We start from the raw sequence: 19484 nt of genomic DNA, 5'->3' as shown, positions 1-19484 counted from the left end.
AGATTACTTTTTGTTGTTCAGAATCAGTACTTCTGATGTAGAAAATGCATGTTTTGATAAGAGTATAATAAACTTAATCAGAAATCAATGTCAGTCATGCTTTTCTATTAATAAACTTCTATATTATCTGCCCATGTGAAGGAAATTGTTGCATGTAATTGCTGTATGTTACAAAGATGCTTACGAAGCTGTGAATTACATTCAAAAGTGGAACCAATATTGGCCTTATTTTTGTCATAGAATACATTAGTGGTAGGCAAAGTCTTCTGAATCCTTGAGAATATTAATACTTCTTTTGGTTCAGTAGGAAATATCATGCTAAATACCTGTTGGACCATGGTGCTTAAAATGAAGTGCTATTGAAACTTTGGTACAGGGAGTCAATGGAATGTGTGGCATAGGCCCTCTCTTCTTAATCTCTGACTTTGTGGAGAAAGAGGTTGCTTATTCCTTGGGTAATTTTCCTCTAGTGGTGCTTTGGCACAAGGTGGGGCAGTTCTGTGCAGGATGAAGACACACTAACAGCATGCTGGGTATTTTATCATATGTTTTATTCTTCCTCATCTTGCTCTGCAAATTATTTTAGAAATGTGCATACTTGAGGTAGTATTACTTTCCAATAATTTTGGTACTGCTTGTATTTAGAGTCACAGTAATTGTCATGGTGTTTTTAATACGGTCCAGCATTATGACATAAATATCTTAATTGTATTTAAAAAAAAAAAAATAAAGAAAATAAAAAGATCATTTACTTTCAGCTTCACCACAAGTTTGGTGTTCAGAATTCTGCTTGACTCAGGACCGAAACTCCTGACCTTACCTCTGTTTGAGATAATCTGTTAATTTCTGGTGCCTTTTAATTTTCTCTTCAGGCAATATACTTTCGTTTTGATAAGTGGAAAGAAGATTGTTAAGAACTTTATTAATAAGGAATTAGCAGTTTGTTGTGTTTTCTTGTGATCAATTAATGTCCCTTTCTCCCTTATTTTTTTCCAAAGGCATCAGTGCTTTGGTTGAATTGCCCAAATACTGTGTTGCAGCAGCAGTTGGCAAAGAGCTAAGTGAGTATCTCACTTTTTCCAGTCCTCATGCTTGTCCATAACAGCTGCTTATCAGAGATATGTGTGAACAGCACTCTGGAATTGTATAGTAAAAATAAATGGTATTAGGCTATGATTAGCAACATTTTTTCTTTTACAATTGACAGAGAGGAGACAATACCGATTTTATTCAAAAATTTTTTAGAGATATGCATGACATGCAAAACAAAACTTTTCTATATTTAGAATCATAGAATCACTAAAATTGGAAGCAACCTCCAAGATAATTGAGTCTAAGCTTTGACCAATCACCTCTGTGCCAGACCGTAGAACTAAGTACCATGTCCAGTCATTTCTTGAACATCTTCAGGGATTCTGACTCTTCCACATCCCTGGGCAACCCATTCCAAAGCCTAACTATCCTTTCTGTGAAGAAATTCTTTCTGATGTCCAGCCAAGATCTCCCCTTGGAATAGCTTGAGGCTACTAAGTGATGAAGTCTCTCTTTACTCAGTGCTAAACAACCCAAGCTCTCTTCTCATAAGACTTGTGCCCCAGACCCTTCACCGACTCTGTTGGTGTTCTTTGGACACACTCCAGCACCTGAATATCTTTCTTGTTATGAGAGATGCAGCACTGAACACAGAACTTGAGGTGTGGCCTCAAATGGCTGTTGTGGCCTCACCAGTGTGAAGCGCAGGGGGGCAATCCCTGCTCTGGTCCTGCTAGCCACATTATTGCTGGTACAGGCCAGGATGCCACTGGCCTTCTTGGACACCTGGGCACCCACTGACTGTTGTTGGTCAAGCAGGACCTGTCTTTCTTAACCCCATGCTGTCTGGGCCTGATTTCCTGGTTGTCCTGTATGTGCTATGTGGTCACTCAAGATAATTTGTTGTATCATTTTACCTGGCACTGGGATTAGGCTGACAGGTCTGTAATTCCCTCAGTCCTTCCTACAACCAGTCGTGTAGATGGGCATCACATTGGCCACTGGGACCTCCCTGGTTTACAAGGACTGATGATAAATGACAGAGATTAGCTTGATGAGCTCCTTGGTCAACTTCCTCATTGTCAGTGCTGCCTGTCCACATCTGATTGTGACAATTTACATTTGTTCTTTTGGAGAGGGTCTGGAGCTGCTTACCCAAGCTGTCAGATACTCAGATTCTCTAGAGCCTTCTTGTCCCAGGGTCTGAAGTATGAGGTGTTGATGGTCTCTTACTATCCAAAGCTATAATGAGTAGCTTTTGTAGTACTCAAGATAGAAATTCCAAGACTGATGAAAATAAAGTCTTAATTTCTGACAATACTGATTTCCTTACTAGAGGATATTGCATTTTTTTTGAATATTAATGTTTCAGATACACGAGTCTTCAAGAAACATGTTTCACTTTTAGTAATTTTTCCATAAAGGTGTCTGATACTTTTCACTTCTGGTGTTGACCAGTTCTCTGACTTTCAGAGTTACTAGGCGGAAGTGTTTTTTTCTGTATTTGCTGTGGTTAAGATGCCTAACTGGTAACACTGAAATAACTGCTTCCTGTTTTTTGATGTTATGAGTGATCATAAGTGGGTCTTATATGGTCTCACTTGTAATGTTTAATTTGTGTGTCTGAAAAATGTTTTATTTAAACATAGTTCCATCTTATTCCAAATGAAAAGGCTTGTTTAGGCAATTTTTCTATCTTTGCAGTAATTTTTAAGTTGAGTGCTTCTAACAATGGGTCTGAAAGTTGGAATATCCTTGAAGTAAAGCGCCTTGTTGACCATCAGGATAATATTTCATCTTTAGTCAGTGTCAATGGTAAGAGTAATTTTATGATTTTACTGGTTTTGTTAGTTACCAGTAGGATGTTTCATCTATAAAGTTTTTATTTGAACCAAAATTTTAACTGGAAACATATTAACTAGTAGATGTACCTTTTTTGTAGCTGCAAAGGTAGTGATAGGACAAAATATAATTCCTTTGTTCATGGATTAACAATGAAATGAAACCAGGCAAGTTGTAATATAGAAGAGTCAATGTCATTGATGGAAATGGAACTCTTGGTCTTTCTGCTGGGAAAGTTAAAAATGCTATTTTTTTTTGTCTTGTTCCTTCTTAGTCTTTAAATGGAATATGCAATGCCATGTCCCTTGCAGTTGTAGTCCTAAGGTAACTGAAGGTTTTGAGTGTGCAGATGTGAGCCTGCATATAGATCCATTATAGAGATACAAAGCTGATACTATCTATGCTGCTCATTAGAGTAATACTTAACTAATACCTGAAATTCTGTCTACTTTGCTGCAAGTATCAGCAAGTCTTTTTTTTTTTTACGGAGCATCCGCACAGACCAGGAATAGGTATTACTGTCAGGATAGAGAGTGTGTATTTATCTGTGCGTGTATCTATGTCTGCCTGGTTACAAAAAGGCGTCGTGTTACAGAGGTAACAAGAGGCTGAAAAAAAGAAAGTTTGGATTCTATGGTACATGTTTCTGAGCTAAAGTGTTGCCATTATTTTCTCCTTTTTGATTATGAAATCAAAGCAATATTTGGCTTAAAAAGACAAGATGGTACCTGCATTAAATACTGTTGTAGAAGTTCTTTTCCATGTGTGATAAATTCAAAATGAGCAGATACTTCAATATTGCCATTAACTCATTCATTCCGTTTGTGATCAGAATTTCTATTTATGGCAAAGAAATACATTATTGTGTCTGGGGGATGACTGTACCTTTGCTTCTCCAAGGAATAGAAGGGCTTTGTATGTAGAAATGAATTTCAAATATTTGTACACACTTCTGGTCGTGTTCCTTACCTTTGCAACTGTATACTGTGCACTGTTGGCAGTGAATGTTCTACTTCCTAGTTATAATTTTACAGGAGAGCTCGTCTGAGCTATACTAGGTAATTAGATGAGTATTTACTCAGAGAGAGAGGTTTTTGTCCAGTCAGTTATGTATGACATTTTACATAGCCTTACATATAAATGGGCTGTCTTCCCTTTCTAGGGTTGTAACTTCGTGTAAAATATATTTTTTTTAATATCATGTGATTTCTATGTGTGATTTTTTTTCCCTTCAGATTTGACTTTTGTGACAGGTTCTCACATAGGTGAGTTAATAGTTTGGGATGCACTTGACTGGACAAAGCAGGCATCTGAGTGCAACTTCTGGGACTCCTCTGTCCATCCAGATGTACAGCCAGAAATAAAGTTATCCCAAACCCCACATGAAACTTCAGTGCAACACTTAACATCTGACGAGGAGGTAAAAAGCTTCAGAGTAAATTACCTTAAGTAAGGTAGGATGATCTTACCACAGAAGACCTTGAGTGGTTCCTATTTTCAGTTTCCTTTTTTTAATGAGAGGCTTCATTAGCACAGTTATTTTATATGGTCAACAGTTTTTATAAAATACATTGGCATTGACCTATATGAAGAGTTTAATATGTTGATGGTATGGAAACTAATGTAATGGAGTGTCACAACAGCATTTCTCTTTGACCAACAAAGATTTATTATTTGTTTACAATACCACTAGAGAAAAATAAATATGGGTGCATGTTTTGATGGCACACATCTTTCATATTCCAGTTTTTGGAAATAACAGTTTTCCCAATAATGCACCTGTTTGAGCAGTTACAGCTGAGATAACTATAAGAATGCTGGGGGGTACTATTTAAGAGCAGGCATATGTCTATGCTTAGTAGTAAATCAGTATTGCTGTTTCTGTTCAGGTAGACTATACAGAATTGTATACTCAAATATGTTTCCAAGATTCTGTCTACTATTGCCATGCTTTAGAGATAAGGTCTTGGTCAGAATACTCAGTTAGAACTCAGTTATTGTACAGCAAACACTAAAAATACTCAGGTCGATATTTAATTTCATGAAACGTTACCAACTGTTGGTCACAAAATAAAAGATCTTTCATTGTTGGGGTACAGTGGGATTTAGTTTGAGGCATGTTGGTCAGTTATTGGAAATGATTAAGGAAGAGATTCTTGGAAATGGATTCAGATATATAAGCTGTAACAAAATAATGGCTGTGGAAAAGCCTGAATATAGGGTAAGGACCAAATAGTTGCCTGATGCATTTGCATCTTTCTGAATAGAACTTTTCCTAAAACCCTGGAGAGAGAGAGAAATATTGTGGCATATGGGGGGGTGCTAAAAAAGATGTGGTTGTCTTTAAAGGTGGGATTTTCAGTGGTTTTGTTGTCAGTGTTTATTTCTACAATGAGCCAAAAGTGAATTTTGTTTAGGATAAGTTCTGCAATTTGGCTTCAAAACACTTCCATTCCATGCTTGAAAATGATGTATGATGTGTTTTAAGGAAGTAGAAAGGATTTTGGAAAGTCAGAGATTGTCAAAACATTCAGTGTGGAATCTGGGGGTGCTGAAGACTTTCTTCCATTCATGGAACTGAACTAAATTAATTGCTATGGTTTTTTTGTGGTTTTTTTTCATTGTGAGAGTTTTGAGTGATGTTAAAAAAGGTGGTTCTAGTGTTACATACCAAAAGAGATGGTGCTTTTAAGGTAGTGCTGTCTGTTTTGTAAAGCTCCTGCTTAAAAGGTGGTGCAGAAGTGTATTTGTGTAACGTATTATTTTGTTACCTGCTATCTCAAAACAGAACACCGTTCTTCATGTTAAAAAAACTTGACTTGGTAGTTAGGTAGTTGGAGAAGATACACTTGTCTAGTTTGACACTGAGCTTATAAGCAAAACATGATTCTGAAACAAATGGGATGATAAAGGTTTTCAAAACTAGGAAACAGTGCTAAAGAGTGCATCCGCTGTCCTGGTATGTGTGTGTTTAGCTTGCCTTTTAATAGCAGTGTACAATTTATGCTTCATGTGTTTTATTTTCTTGGATTTTGAGATGACCAGGATTTTGCCAGGGCTTGTGAAAAAAGAAGAGTGCTCCATGAAGAGCATGTTTTGCAGAGCTGTAAGACTGTATGGCTCAAGGCGGAAGAGTTATGTGGAAGGCCACTGAATTTGAACCTTCCGCGAAAGTAGGATAATGGACTCAGTGGTTTGGTTTTTTGTCTTGATTTGGAAATGGCACTATGAGAAATCTGTTCAGTTTCAGTATTTCCACAGCAGTTTCACATAAGGAAAAGAAAAGAATAAAAACCTGGGCAAAGACAAATGTTTGACAAAAACAATGTCAAAACATTGTTGAATATACAGAGGAAATTTTAGTCAAAGACTCTAGGTTACAAGTTGTACAAAATGTTGACAAGACATGTAGCGTGAATTTTATATGAGATGTTAATGTTTGGGTGGTGTAAAAGGAAGCAGGCTGTTCAGGGAAGTGTTCCAGCACACTGTCATCTGAACAAGGTATGTTAAAATCTGCAAGTATATACTGAATGGAAAGATTTTGCATTCCTGTGGTACTGAATATTAATGATGATATTACACAGGATTGTATACGTGTTCTCTTAAAGTTCATCGCAAGTCATGAAGCAGTCCAGGTCCAAATATCTCTAAACCATTTCCGGAGCCTTAGGGACATGATGATTATGAGATATATGATTGGAATGCCTACACTCTTTTGAAGAAGAAGATTGAATGCAAAATGCAGTATTGTGTAATACTTCACTGTGAGAGAGTTCCTTTTCTGTATTCAGTAGAGCCCAAATGCTTTAGCAAGGCCTCTTTATCCATCTCTATCCTCAGTTAAATTTCGAAAAAAATCAAGAATGCTGAACAGTTTCCTGTATTCTCAGTGTTTCTTGATAAAACGAGAGTTTTTCAAAACATGGGACATTATTTTACTTTAAGAACATATGCATTTAATTACAGAAATGTCTTGATTTGTTGGTATCTTTAGTTTCTGCTTAGACTCTGAGGTACAGGATAAAAATACAGACATTAAATTACTGCTTAAGTATAGAATTATATCCCACATTTACTTTAAAAAATCCATCTCTTTTTATAATTTTCTAATTTAATATGTTTGGGATAAAGCAGTAACATGAGGGCAGAAACAAGCTAGGTCATAGTATTGCTGGAAATCCATTTTATGCAAGGTGATCCTTCAGTATCTGATTCTGTAAGTTGTTCTATTGAATTTTCTTTCCAGTGTGTGTTTGCTGCTGTTGGCAAAGGCATATACGTATATAATCTTCAAATGAAGCGTGTGATTGCCTGCCAGAGAACTGCTCACGACTCCTCTGTGCTGCACATTGAGAAGCTTCCAAACAGGTACAAAACATAGTGCATTTTGTTAATGTAATAAAGAAAAGCAAAACTTGAAAGGGTGACTAGAGACAGACTGCAAAACTACATTGGCTTTCTAGGGCAGGGACTTGATCTTCAATTTGAGCTGCTTTTGTTAGGTAGAGCTTGTTAATATGATTTTGGAAAATTTATCATTGTAATTCAGTGGGAAAACCTGTGTTTCCAGTATGACTGGTACACAGGCTGAAAAGAGCTATTTTCAAAATGATGCAGCACTGATGAAGCACTTTTGTCTGTAGTGTGAAAATATAGTTTAATTGCATTTTACTTCTAGAAAGCCAAGGCATACAGCATATTCAGAATATATTTTTCACTAAATACTTTGTAACACTTGAAATGTTCTAACAAAAATTAATAACTTGCAGTTTTTGTTTGTTAGAAATTTAGTTTGTCAGGATTTCTAGCTGGAACTTGTTTTGACAGCCAACCTGGACAAGTTGCCACATATATATGTATATGCTAATAGCAGTGTTAGATCCCATTATATATTCTTGTTCAGTGGGGCGAAGTCTGCCAGAAGATAAAAACTGAGGCCTTGGTCTTGTAAATGTGTGTGTTCTAAGCTGTTCTAAATGTGTCATGAAACAGAGTAGCTATCCTTTCATTATTTTTCTGTAAGAAAAAGTAGTGTTTTGCTTAATGAAAGAAAACTTATAGAAACCAACTAGTGGAACTGTGTTTGCAGAGTCTAGACTGGTTATGTTTTGGTTAACATAGTGGTATGCTTTTAGTATGGGGTTTAAAAGGTTTATTTTTTCCACTTATTCTACAAGTCTATTATAGTTTGTTCTGTTAATGAATTTTGTTTTCTGTGGAACATCTGCACACCCTGCTACATTTAACAGTTCTAGTAAACTTGTGTGGAACCTGAAGCACTTACTGTCTTTCATAGAAGCATCACAAGATGATTTGCACAGGTAAGTATCCATGCTAGTGCTGCTTATCAACTGTTTTTACAGGCAGCTGATCTCCTGTTCAGAAGATGGCAGTGTGCGCATTTGGGAACTCAGAGAAAAGCAGCAGCTGCCAGCTGAACCAGTTTCAACAGGTTTGCTAGTAGTGGGGACTGAAAGGAACATTTAAAAACCCAATATTCACCATACAGGAATAGAGAAGCTTTCAGGCTTTGTAAAGAGAGACACTTGTGTGTAACCAACTGATCTCAGGTGTGGGAGGGAAACTGAAGAGAACATGGGTGTACAAGTCCTCCAGGATCTGATATGGGATGGTAGGAGGTCCAGCTGAAACAATTCTGTTTCATAGCCATAAAGCTTACTTGGACTTCACAGTTGTATGAGCTGGTTAAAAGAAATGACCTGACAAACCTTCATCCTTTCCTCCTTGTACCAAACAGTACTGAATTCTAGTACCATACAAGAGTGAATAGTTGCAGGACCTTGTGATGAAACCTTGCAGATAAGCAGCTGGCACCAAAAAGAAAGTGTTTTCCATGTCTCCTCTTTGAACTTGGAATGATATTGGGACTTAGTTTGAATTTTCATCCAAACTCACATACTGCGCTGCAGTCCTCAGAGCTAGTTGCTAGTGTTACAGGAAGCATTTTCCCCAAGTACAGATATTCACAGAATCACAGAATGGATAAAGGTTGGAAGGTACTACAGTTGGTCATGTGGTCCAGCCTTCCTGCTGGAACAGGTTGATCCTGGAGCATATGGCACAGGATTGTGTCCAGATGGTTCTAGAGTATTCCCAGTGATTCGCAGTGATTGCCCAGAGGTTCTGGAGTATCCAGAACCTCTGGGCAATGTGCTCGGGTGCTCAGTTACCCACACAGTAAAGAAGTTTTCCACTTATTCAGGTGTAACTTCTTGTGCATCACTGTCTGTACATTACCTCTTGTCCTACTACTCAGCACCTCTGAGAAGAGCCTGGTCCATTGTCTTGTACCATTGTCCATTGTTTTGGTACCCTCCCTTCAGATACTGATAGACATTGATGAAGTCCCCTCTCAAGGCTGATCAGGCCCAGTTTCATCAGCCTATCCACATGCTCCAGTCCTCTCATCATTTTTGGAGCCTTCTGCTTGACCTGCTTGCTTGTCCTGAGGAGTCCAGAACTGGACACAGCACTCCTTCGGAGACCTTGCAAGGTCTGAGTACAGGGCCAGGATGACCTTCTATGACTGGCTGGCAATGCTCTTCCTAACGTCCCCCCAGGATCCCATTGGCCTTCTTGGCCACCAGGACACTCTGCTGTCTACCAGGACCCCCAGGTCCTTTTCCTCCAAGCTGCACCTCAGCAGGTCAGCCCCAGGTGCTTGAGGTTGTTCCTCCCCAGGTGCAGGACCCTGCATTTGCCTTTGCTGAATATCAGATGGTTCTTCTCTGCCCGTCTGTCCAAACTGCTGAGGTCCTTCTGAAGGGCTGCACAGCACTCTGGGGTGTTGGCCATTCCTCCCAGCTCTGTGTTCTCAGTCTGAGAATTTGCTGAGGAGGCACATTCCACCTTTTACAAGTCAAGGATGAACAAGTTAAACAGTTCTGGGCCCGGTATTGAACCTTGGGGGACACTGCCAGTGACAGGCCTCCAACTGTGCCACTGATTTTGACCCTCTGGGATGTGTTGTTCAGGCAGTTCTTGATCCACCTCACCTCACTGTCCACTCATCCAGCCCACATCCCTGAGTTTGTCTATGATGATGTTGTGAGAAACAGTTGAAATTCCTGCTGAAGTCAAGTAGACAATAGCCACTATTTTCCCCTCATCCATCCAAGTAGTTGTTTCATTGTAGAAGGCAATTGGGTTGGTCAAACATGACTTACCTTATGGAACCCATGCTGCCTATTCCTGATCATCATCTTGTCATCCATGTGGATAGAGATGGTCTCCAGAATGAAGTGCTCCATCACTTTCCCAGGGATTGAGGTGAGGCTGACTGGCTGCTAGTTTGCTGGGTCCTCTTTCTTGCCTCTTTTGGACAGGGTGATGTTTGCTTTCTTCCAGTCCTCAACATCTCTCCTGATCTCTGTGACCTTTTAAAGATGATCATGAGTGGCCTTGTAGTGGTGTCCACCAGCTCTCTGAGCACTTGTGGATGCATCCACTCAGGGCTCGTGGACTGGTGAATGTCAGGTTTGCCTAGATGGCTTCTAATCTAATCCTCCTTGACCAAGGGAAAGTCTTCCTTCCAACATTCCTTTACCCTGGGCTCCTGGGCCAGAGAATACTGGGGGCTGGTCTTGTCAGTGGAGACTGAAGCGAAGTACCATACCTGACTTCTCTGCATTCTGGTCTACCAGGGTCCCTCCTTCCATTTAGTAACAGGCCCACATTAGCCTTAGTTTTCCTTTTGTTCTTGATGTGTGCCCTTCTTACTGTCTTTGACATCCTTAGTCAGTTTTAATTCCAGATGGAATTAAAACAATTAAAACTTGTCTCATTTTTCTTTACTCTGACAGCCTCTCTATGTTCATTTCAAGTGGCCTGACCTGCTTCCATCTCCTGTGTATTTCCTGCTTATGCCTGAGTAATGACAGTTCCATTGTAGTACTTGCTACTCTTTTTGAGCATTTCCCCTGCACACTGGCGGTTGTGGTCTGCAACAGGTACTCTGGACAATGTAATTGCTATCAAGGACTGGAAACAGCAACAGTTGCTATTGTTGCTCTTCTGTACGAATCCTTTTATTCAAGGTGTGAATAATTTTCTTGATGTATCTTGTCTACCTGGCTGTTCATCTCTTGTTAGTTTCTTTTGAAAATACATTTTTGCTGCCTAGGTTGATTTAGAAGCACTTTTTCAGGATCTTCTGTCTTCAGCATTGCTGATGACAGGCTGATCTACACAGTGACAAGTAGTATTTGGTTTCACATTAGAAGTTTGGAAAGAGCCTTAGGGAGATACTGCTGTTGATTTGCGCTATTTTTATTCTAGGGATCCCACAAGAAGTTGTTCATCTCACCATCTATCTGCCTTGCACCGTGACCACAGTTTAGCACAATTCTAGTTTTATGTGCTGGTAGGGCTGAGGGAAGAATTTGGAATAAAGTCTGAACTGCATTGTCAACAGAACCCAACCTTCCTACTTGTGTTAGTACTATTACACAGTTCTGGGGGCTGTGGCTGTGTACTTTTATGCAATCTAAAGGGAACATATGGAATGTCATCTTTGCACACCACATTGGCTGATAGTTTTAAACCTGAAGGAAGGAGGCAATGAGACAGCACTTAAATGCTGTAGTGCAGAACATACAGAGGAGAGATTGGTGCCTCCTTTCTGTGCTCTTTGTACAAGTAACAATTTAGGAGGGCAGAGAAAAGATAAACATCACTTTTTACACCTACCTTTGCTGTTCAGTTCATTCTTTCAGCAAGTCTTTGTATTTGTTCCTAAATCTGTGTATTGTGTCACCCATGTGTGTAATTCAGAATGTTTTCTTAATTTACATTAAGTGGGACAAGTAGCTATGTTTCCTTCTTCCCTCCAGATGAATAATCCAGATGCTAAAGGGCTGCACAGTACAATGCTTCTGTCTTTTTGCCATACAGAGTGTCCTGCTTTTAGATTTTATGTGCTTTTGTACTTCTCTCTTTAAGCTAGAAGAAATAAATAGTATTTATGATTTTTGCCAAAATAAGACTTTAATTTTTTTTTTTCCCTCTCAGGGTTTTTCAACATGTGGGGATTTGGAAGGGCAAACAAGCAGGCAATCCAAGCTGCGAAGAAGATGCATGAGAATACACCTGTGTATTTCTTGGAGCTGGTTGGTGATTTGATTGGTCATTCATCAGCTGTGCAGGTAGGTCAGTTTTAGTAAGAATGAGAAAAAGTGAATGTTAGTAAGTAACATAAATGTGACAGCGTTTCTTGAATTGTAACTTCTGACTGTCTGGCTCTGGAGGCTAGGAGCATATTGTTTGTGTGGTATTTTTCGTGCAGTGTGGAAACAGTAATTCATGCTGACTTAATATATTAATAACAATTCACTCACTCATGCCTGAGGACTGTGTTTGTACATATATGCTAGAGATAATCTGACAGAGTATTTGGCTTTATTTATAGACTGCAGACAATACAGCTGGGAACCATGTACATGACTCAGATTTCATCTTAAGTTTGCAATCTAAATAAGGGCTCCTGCAAAAACAACCAAAACCAAAACACACTGAGTAATTTCTTGGCCCTCTGTGCTGTGAGCATTAGGGAGGTCTTTTAACTTAAGCAGTACTACCAGTATTATTACTCCTTTTGTCTGCCTAAAGTAGTTTCCTCCACACTTTTCTGTGACAACCTATTGGAGTAACAAAGCACTTTGTTACAGTGGACTTCTACGTACATTCTTGGCAGGAGCAGGGGGAAGGGCAGCTAGAAGGGGATAGTGTGGTTCTGGAGCAGCTTTGCTCACAAGCATTCGTGAGACAATCTGGATTTCAGAACTGCTGCTGCTAAAACATGAATGCTTTTCTTTAATAGCTAAGGTGAACCTTTCTGCTAAAGAGATTTCCACAAGGCTTTCTGTCCCTTTCTGCCATCTTTCTTTTGAAAAACTGTTGGAAGGGGTCTCATTAGCCACTTGGAAGGTTGCTATCTAAGAAAGAGGACATAGTGTGTAATTCAGCAAGAGACACAAAGAAGGTGAGAGGCTTATGTTGGGTCTTGTCTGAGACCCAACTCAGACTCCTTTGCAGAGCAAAGGAGTAATAGAGATGGAGTGGATGTGGTTTCCTGCAATGTTCTATGTATGGAAAATTCTGGTTTTTTTTAAAATCAGATGGGAGCTGTTGAGGAAGAAAATGTTGAGTAGTGGTGTGATGGCCAAGGTGAGGGCTTGTCAGACTCTGCTGGAACTCTGTAGCTGTTAAGTGACCATTCCCACGGCAGGTAGGCTTTGGCTTGAATGCTTCTGCCAGACAGATCCCTTTAACAAACTGAAGAATCAGGGCATTGTGCGCATGCCATAGTGACATCACTGGTTCCATTTGCTGTTGTGTTGAACTGCAGTTAGTGGTTAATTTTGCAGTTTTGTGAAGGTAACAGAAGTTAGGGGTTAACTCATGATTTCTCAGCTCCATTGGTTTTGCAGGATCCTTCTGCTGGTGCTATACTTCCTTCCAGTGTTGAGTTTCTTGCTTGTTTGACTTCCTCTGTGTGACTAGGCATGTACTGATGTCTGTTACAGCTTTGGTCTTTCCAGGCCTGCTGCTAGTACCTTACTGTGTTGTAGGGGGCTCAGTGTAACCAGTGAACAGAGCACTGTGGCTTCTGTTCCCAAGAAACCAGACCAGAGCTGATGCAAGTCATTCACACTTCTACTGCTGAACTACTTGCTACAGTTTCTTCAGGATTCTGTCCTTTAGCTTCCCTATCTGTAAGGCTTTACTGTTTTAGATGGAGATCTTTCAGTATGAAGTGCCTAAAGAGTAGCAATGTTAAAGAGTTGTTCTGCATAGCAGTTAAATGGCATCTCTAACATACAGACAGTATGTAATTTTGTATTCCCATCTATAAGCAGAGCCATTTCAGATACATGTATTTGTTTAGTGCAGCTGTACACTAAATAATTAAGCAAGCTGACCATCTCATGCAAACATCATGGTAATAATAGTTGTTTCATTGCAGATGTTCCTGTACTTTGGTGAACTGGGATTGGCTACATGCTCTGCTGACCACCTCATTATTTTGTGGAAGGATGGTGAACGAGAATCTAGCCTCCGCAGTTTAACACTATTTAAAAAATTGGCACAAAACGGTGATTTGCAGCTCAGACTTTAAATTGTTTGAATACAGGCTGCATATATGTAAACTGGATGTGTGTTAAACATGAGTGTAAAGGTATGTCTGAGCTACTGGAAATCTGACTACTAGTAAGGCTTACACTTAATATCATGTGTTATATTGAACTTCTCTTAGTTGTTACTCTTCTCAAAGGAGAATTTTGCATTTTGGTATGCTCTGTCAGTAGAAATGGTGTTCTCTTGAAAGACTGAAGGTAATGATGATTCATTAAATAGTTTCTAATATTATTCCGAATGTTTAAAATTGTCATGAATGAATGTCAAAATTAAGAATTGTGAAATACTTTAGATGGATCATAATTAAAGCAGTTGAGGGCATCCAGAGTGCTATGTGCTGGAAGAAGGCATGGGAAGAAATCTGCAGCTTCCTCTTTCATCTAGTTTATTTCTAGAAGCTGGACTTTCCTCACTGATGGCTCAGATTCGTGTGTATACAGAAATCATTCTCAAATAGAAAATTTGCATTTGACATTAATATCCTGCACCAATGGTAAGAAAAAGAAAAAAAAGGTAGGTAATTCCAACCTTTTGTTGGTTTGTCAGGTTTTAATTTTTGGCAAACTGAGGTACATAGAAACTATTTACTAGTAGTAGCTGCAGTTTTACTTGGATTAGCCTACATTATTAGAGTTTATAAAGCACCATTACCAAGTCTAGCATGCAGTGTGATTAGTTTAGCTTTGTCTTTCCATAGTGCATTCATCAAATTAATTTATATCTAATAAAAAGCATTTGCCTTACCATGAATTTTTAGAATGTAAAATACTTTCTTAAGCAATTGGAGTTGGTATGTTCAGTAGTAGTGAAACATATGAATACTAAATTCTCAGCTGAAGTCTGACTCCAGAAAAATCTGCGCCAAGTTTGTAAGGGTAAATAGTATCTCAGAGTTAAAAAATAAGTATCTAAGTACATAGGTAGTAAGAGTCCGAAGTAGAAGCATCTAAATAGGAGTAGGGAAAGAAATGCAAACTAAAACATAAAGCTCAAACCTCAGCAACAAAAACACAAAAGCAAAAAATAATCAGGAGACAAACATGAAAATAATCCCCTCCCTCCCCCACCCCAGCAACAACAACAAACCCTAAAAAATGAAGCAATGTTAAACCCAGAGCTGATACAAAGGAAGTGTGAGGGAGTACAAGATAATGAGCGGTACATTACTATTTGAACAGAGAAGAGCTAGGGAAAAGGGGAAGTTTGTGAATTTAGTGGGCATAAAACCATGTAGAAGAGGGTGCTACTATCCTCAGATCTACTCAGAAGATACAGCACTTAAATGGTGTAGGAATAAGTCTTGTACAACTTTTCAGTGCCATCTCTTCCCTTTGAATCAATGAAAATTGTTATGGGTACAGGAAACTACATGGCTGTGATTCCAGACTTAAAGTGGTTGCAGTAAGTGCGATTAAAAAGAAGGGCTAAGCAGATTCTTGAAAGAGCAGAAGCAAAAGGAGAAAGCTCCTAGTTTCCTAGAAGAAACCAAAGAGCCTTTTAGACTTGCATCCCCCAGCAGAAGTGGGCATTTGGCTTTCTCCTACCACTCAGAAGCCTACCTTTGCTTTTAGAGTTGTCTTATGAGACAGTAATCTTCTCTGGAAAGAAGGGCAGAGGGGCAGTAAGATTTTGAGTTGTAATTTTCCCCTACCTTAGTCAAGTTGTACAGCTAATCTTACTTGAGTATAGAGCTCAAAATAATATATTTCAAAATCACAAAACAGATGGAGGGATTTTTAAATTACCCTCTCCTTTCAATTCAGGGAGGCTAAATCAGTGTTAGAGCTTGAGCTGCATGTTCTTTGCTAAGGCTGGCTATTCTGTTGACCCATGTAGGAAAGGCATTTGGATTACAGCTGAGGATAATGTGCCTTTGGATACATGGTATTAACTTGAGAGAGGAAAGCATGTTAAGTTTATATTGCTTCAGCTTGTCTTCAACAGCTCATGTTGCATTTTTGGCTTACCCAGGAGAAGCTGGGGAGATAAAACCTTTCTTTGGATCTTTCTTCCTTTTTTTAATTGCTAAATAACTATTTGGTTGTATATAGTGCTCGTGTATACACATAGTTATGACACCTTTACAGAGAAAGCTTATAAAACTTAGGTTTTTTTGGAGAGCCTCCTGCTATCACCAATTATAACTAGAGAGAATGAAGATCATATTTTTATTATATCTTCTTGTGGCATGAGAACAACTATTTCCTTTTTATGTTACTGCTTTTAAGTGAATACCTGGTAGAGAAACAGACCTATTAAACTGAACAGTTCTAGTCACAAAACTCACTGTGCATTTTATGGGAATGTAATTCAGCTTTAAACAGTCCTACATGCATATATATTTATATTTATCAGAAGTGCAAATGTTCTCAGATAAACTCCGTGTTCTCAGATAAACTCCATTGGCAGTAGATCTTCCAAGGGTCTCTTCTTTTAAAGATGGTTGACTTAAAAGTACTGAGCTCTTTGTTATACAAATGAACTTTAAGTGTAACAGGGAACATAGGTATATATTCCACTCCTTTGTTATATGAGAGTTTGTCACTTGCTGTTGGGAGATGCAGTGAGCGTAATTATGGTGACCAGATGAGACTTTTTACATCTAACTGATGTCCTAAATTTTTTTCCACCTTCAGTAACACTGAATTCCATATATCCACCTCATGGAAGTAATTATCTTTATCAGACCTGCTCTCAATACTTTTGCAACTCTGAGGTGGCTGTTTTACACCTGTGCACTGACAACAGCATGAAACAAGCAGATGTTAGTCTAGATGAGTTATAGTCTGGACGAGTCCAGGAGATCTGACACAACTGGCAGATGATGACTAATCTGTGCTGGTTTGTTTTGCTATTAAAGAGGACCTATAGCCACACAAATTGCTTTTCTTTTTTTTTTTCTTTTTTCTTGTCTGACTGTGGGAAGAAACACAATATCCTGCAACAAATATGTTGATTCTGTATTAATACTTTGGCCTCAGTTCTGGTTCACAAGTTGAACTTTATTTTTTTGATGCCTTCCACTGTTGACATTTTGTTCTGTGTGACAGAAGTGTGACAAAAATTATGAATTAAATGTTTCACATGGATGTGGTCTTACAATGTTGCTGTATTTAACAAATTAAATTAACAAAGCTTAAATCTTGGGAAATTCTCTTCTCTAATGCAAGCTGCAGTGAATGTTCAGTTATCAGCATAGTTAAGGTACAATCACCAAGAGCACTAGTCCTAAGTAAAGAAATGTTAAAAGCGAACAGTATACAGTATTAAAAAACAGAGGTTCAACTTCTCTGAATAAAAATCCACTGAAGAATGTTGCCATAAATAACAGGAAAGAATGAATAACCATGCTTCACCAGAAACACCATTCTTCAAATATACATGATGCGACATTTTAATACACAGCAACCTGCCTTGGCTATGACAAAAGTAAGGATCTGTTACCATTCTAACAAAAATATAGCTTCTATACATTTTTCTGCACATACATTTTATGAATGTTGCCTTTTGTTTCAGAACTTGGTACAAAACATACAAAAAAGGTTGGCACATATGTAAGCTACCTGCAGTAAACAGCATTGTCACTATTCTTCCATAGCAGTTTATGCTGTTTGTTTTTTTTCCCCTTTTCCTTTACCCGGTTTGATTTTTGATATAGCACAGGGTAGGTGGACTGCTTCTTTAACTGCAGCCACAGCTTTGACAGTCTTGCTTGCAGCCTGGAGTGCACAGTGTTAAAAATAAGCACTTCTGCTAGTATTTATTTACTGAATAGTCTGAGAATAGTCTAAAATTTAAACTTATGTTCTGCATGCGATTAAAATGAGATGTACAAAAATATGCATTTGTGCTTTGAAAGCCTTAGCATAAATTCTGTATCTTAGAACTAATGAAGAACTATGTTTGATTTCCAACTGATTTACATATTTCAAAGTACTTCTTGCATCACAAGAACAAACAGTATTTTATTAGGAGGATAAAGCAGTACAAATTATAATGCTTTTATAAATTATAGCCTGAAAATTTTTTTAAAAAGTGATAGGTTCACCCAAGAAGTAGCACAATAAATGAACTTGCCATAAAATTTAGGTCAGTTTCATAAAAGTGATGACCATGTTTACAAACACCATTTTTATAAAAAAGGATGGGGATCAAGTGCCACAATAATTTTTCATGTAAAATTTGGTGAAAACTTGTGTGATAACATCTGCAAGATGGCAGAGAATCATGTGGATGGCACTATCTAGACAGAACATGCTTATTTTCCTGTATTATATGATCAATTTTAGAGAACATCGACTCCTACCAAAATTTCATATGGAAAAGAAAGAACAGGTGGGGCTCTGAGAGAGTCTCAGATAATAATAGGAAGGTTGTTTTAAAAGGTGTCATGTTTGGGTTTTTTATGTATCCAGTTTATTAAGGTTTACTTGTTTTGCTGTGCATGTTCTCTTTAGAAGTAAGATTCAGAGAGCTTAAGAACGTTGATAGAATTGAAACAAATTCATGCTAGATAAGTGGGAAGTTTCTATCCTTATTTGTCAGGCTATTCTTACTCTCCTGGTGACTAGATTATCCCTCTCTCTGAAAAACAGTTGTGTGAAGCGTTAGTGAATACAGTTGTATCAACTACAAGATTCAAGAAGTGCATATTCAGTATTAGAAACTAGTTTCAGAAGTACATTTTCTGCCACAAAATAGTATTTCCAAAGAGCACTTAGTCATCTGTGGTTTATATAGCCTCTAAAAACATTTTTCTATAGAATTCATAGAAGCTTAAAAATGAGTAAAGTATTTCCTTCTTGTCACGCAGTCTTAATTTCACTGGAAAAGCAACATTAATCCCCTTTGTAGCCAAGTGTTTCTGTAAGTGATTCACAGTGAAACTGGTAGAGCAAGAGGTCTGGTTCTCTTGACTTAGTGTCAGTTGTTGTTTTCTGATGGGAGCCTGAGACTCTTGCACTTCAAATCATCCAGTGTTTTCCAGTGTTTGTAGTTATTAGCCAAGTGTTGCATCAAAACAGGCAGATGTGCAAATGCTGAAAGAACAGGGAAAAGTGTTTTACAGGCAGAAGAACAGCCGAGGCTGATCTGAAATTGGCATTCTCCTACTCTCTTTTGTTCTTCCATTCCTTAAAGTAATACTAAAAGGGAAAATATTTTTTTTTAGTGTGTTTCTGTTTCAAGAAAATCCCTTTCCAAATGCATGGTGATTTTATTAAATTAAGCTAACATGCAGTCACGGTGATCTTAGTTTCTGCTGCTCAGAAGAAATACAGTGCTAAAGGAAAAAAATACATAGATGGAAAAAAGCTTAGTTTTAAGCCATTACTCATTCTCTACATAGATTGCCTGGTAAGTGTGCAGCTTCATAGTATGCAGTGAAACAGGCTTCAGTGTCATGATTGCACAATATCCTGTGCTGTACTGCTTATATATGGGTACTGCCT

At 38.3% G+C, this 19484-nt stretch overlaps 2 protein-coding genes across 19 annotated transcripts in view; one reads left to right on the top strand and one right to left on the bottom strand.

The window, feature by feature from the left end:
* The window catches only part of WDR41 (WD repeat domain 41), a 27993-nt gene extending 10818 nt beyond the window's left edge, over positions 1-17175 (top strand). Inside the window, exons 7-13 of the mRNA XM_023944614.2 lie at positions 999-1061; positions 2737-2847; positions 4110-4294; positions 7124-7245; positions 8241-8329; positions 11908-12041; positions 13862-17175. Of these exons, the coding sequence (XP_023800382.1) occupies positions 999-1061; positions 2737-2847; positions 4110-4294; positions 7124-7245; positions 8241-8329; positions 11908-12041; positions 13862-14014 (857 nt within the window). The 3' untranslated portion in view covers positions 14015-17175. The remainder of the gene's footprint in view (positions 1-998; positions 1062-2736; positions 2848-4109; positions 4295-7123; positions 7246-8240; positions 8330-11907; positions 12042-13861) is intronic.
* PDE8B (phosphodiesterase 8B) overlaps positions 17016-19484 on the bottom strand; it is a 98496-nt gene continuing 96027 nt past the window's right edge. For 12 of the 18 annotated variants that reach the window (XM_086869217.1, XM_023944613.2, XM_086869218.1 and 9 more), the window contains one exon: positions 17016-19073. In XM_086869217.1, the coding sequence (XP_086725343.1) occupies positions 18958-19073 (116 nt within the window). In that variant the 3' untranslated portion in view covers positions 17016-18957. The other 6 variants (XM_086869223.1, XM_023944610.2, XM_086869210.1 and 3 more) reach the window with 1 other exon arrangement.

This window comes from Cyanistes caeruleus, chromosome Z, assembly GCF_971803275.1.
Source record: "Cyanistes caeruleus chromosome Z, bCyaCae1.hap1.1, whole genome shotgun sequence".
Classification (NCBI taxonomy): Eukaryota; Metazoa; Chordata; class Aves; order Passeriformes; family Paridae; genus Cyanistes; species Cyanistes caeruleus.
Note: the sequence above shows the minus strand (reverse complement) of the source record. Positions and strands in the feature narration are given on the sequence as shown.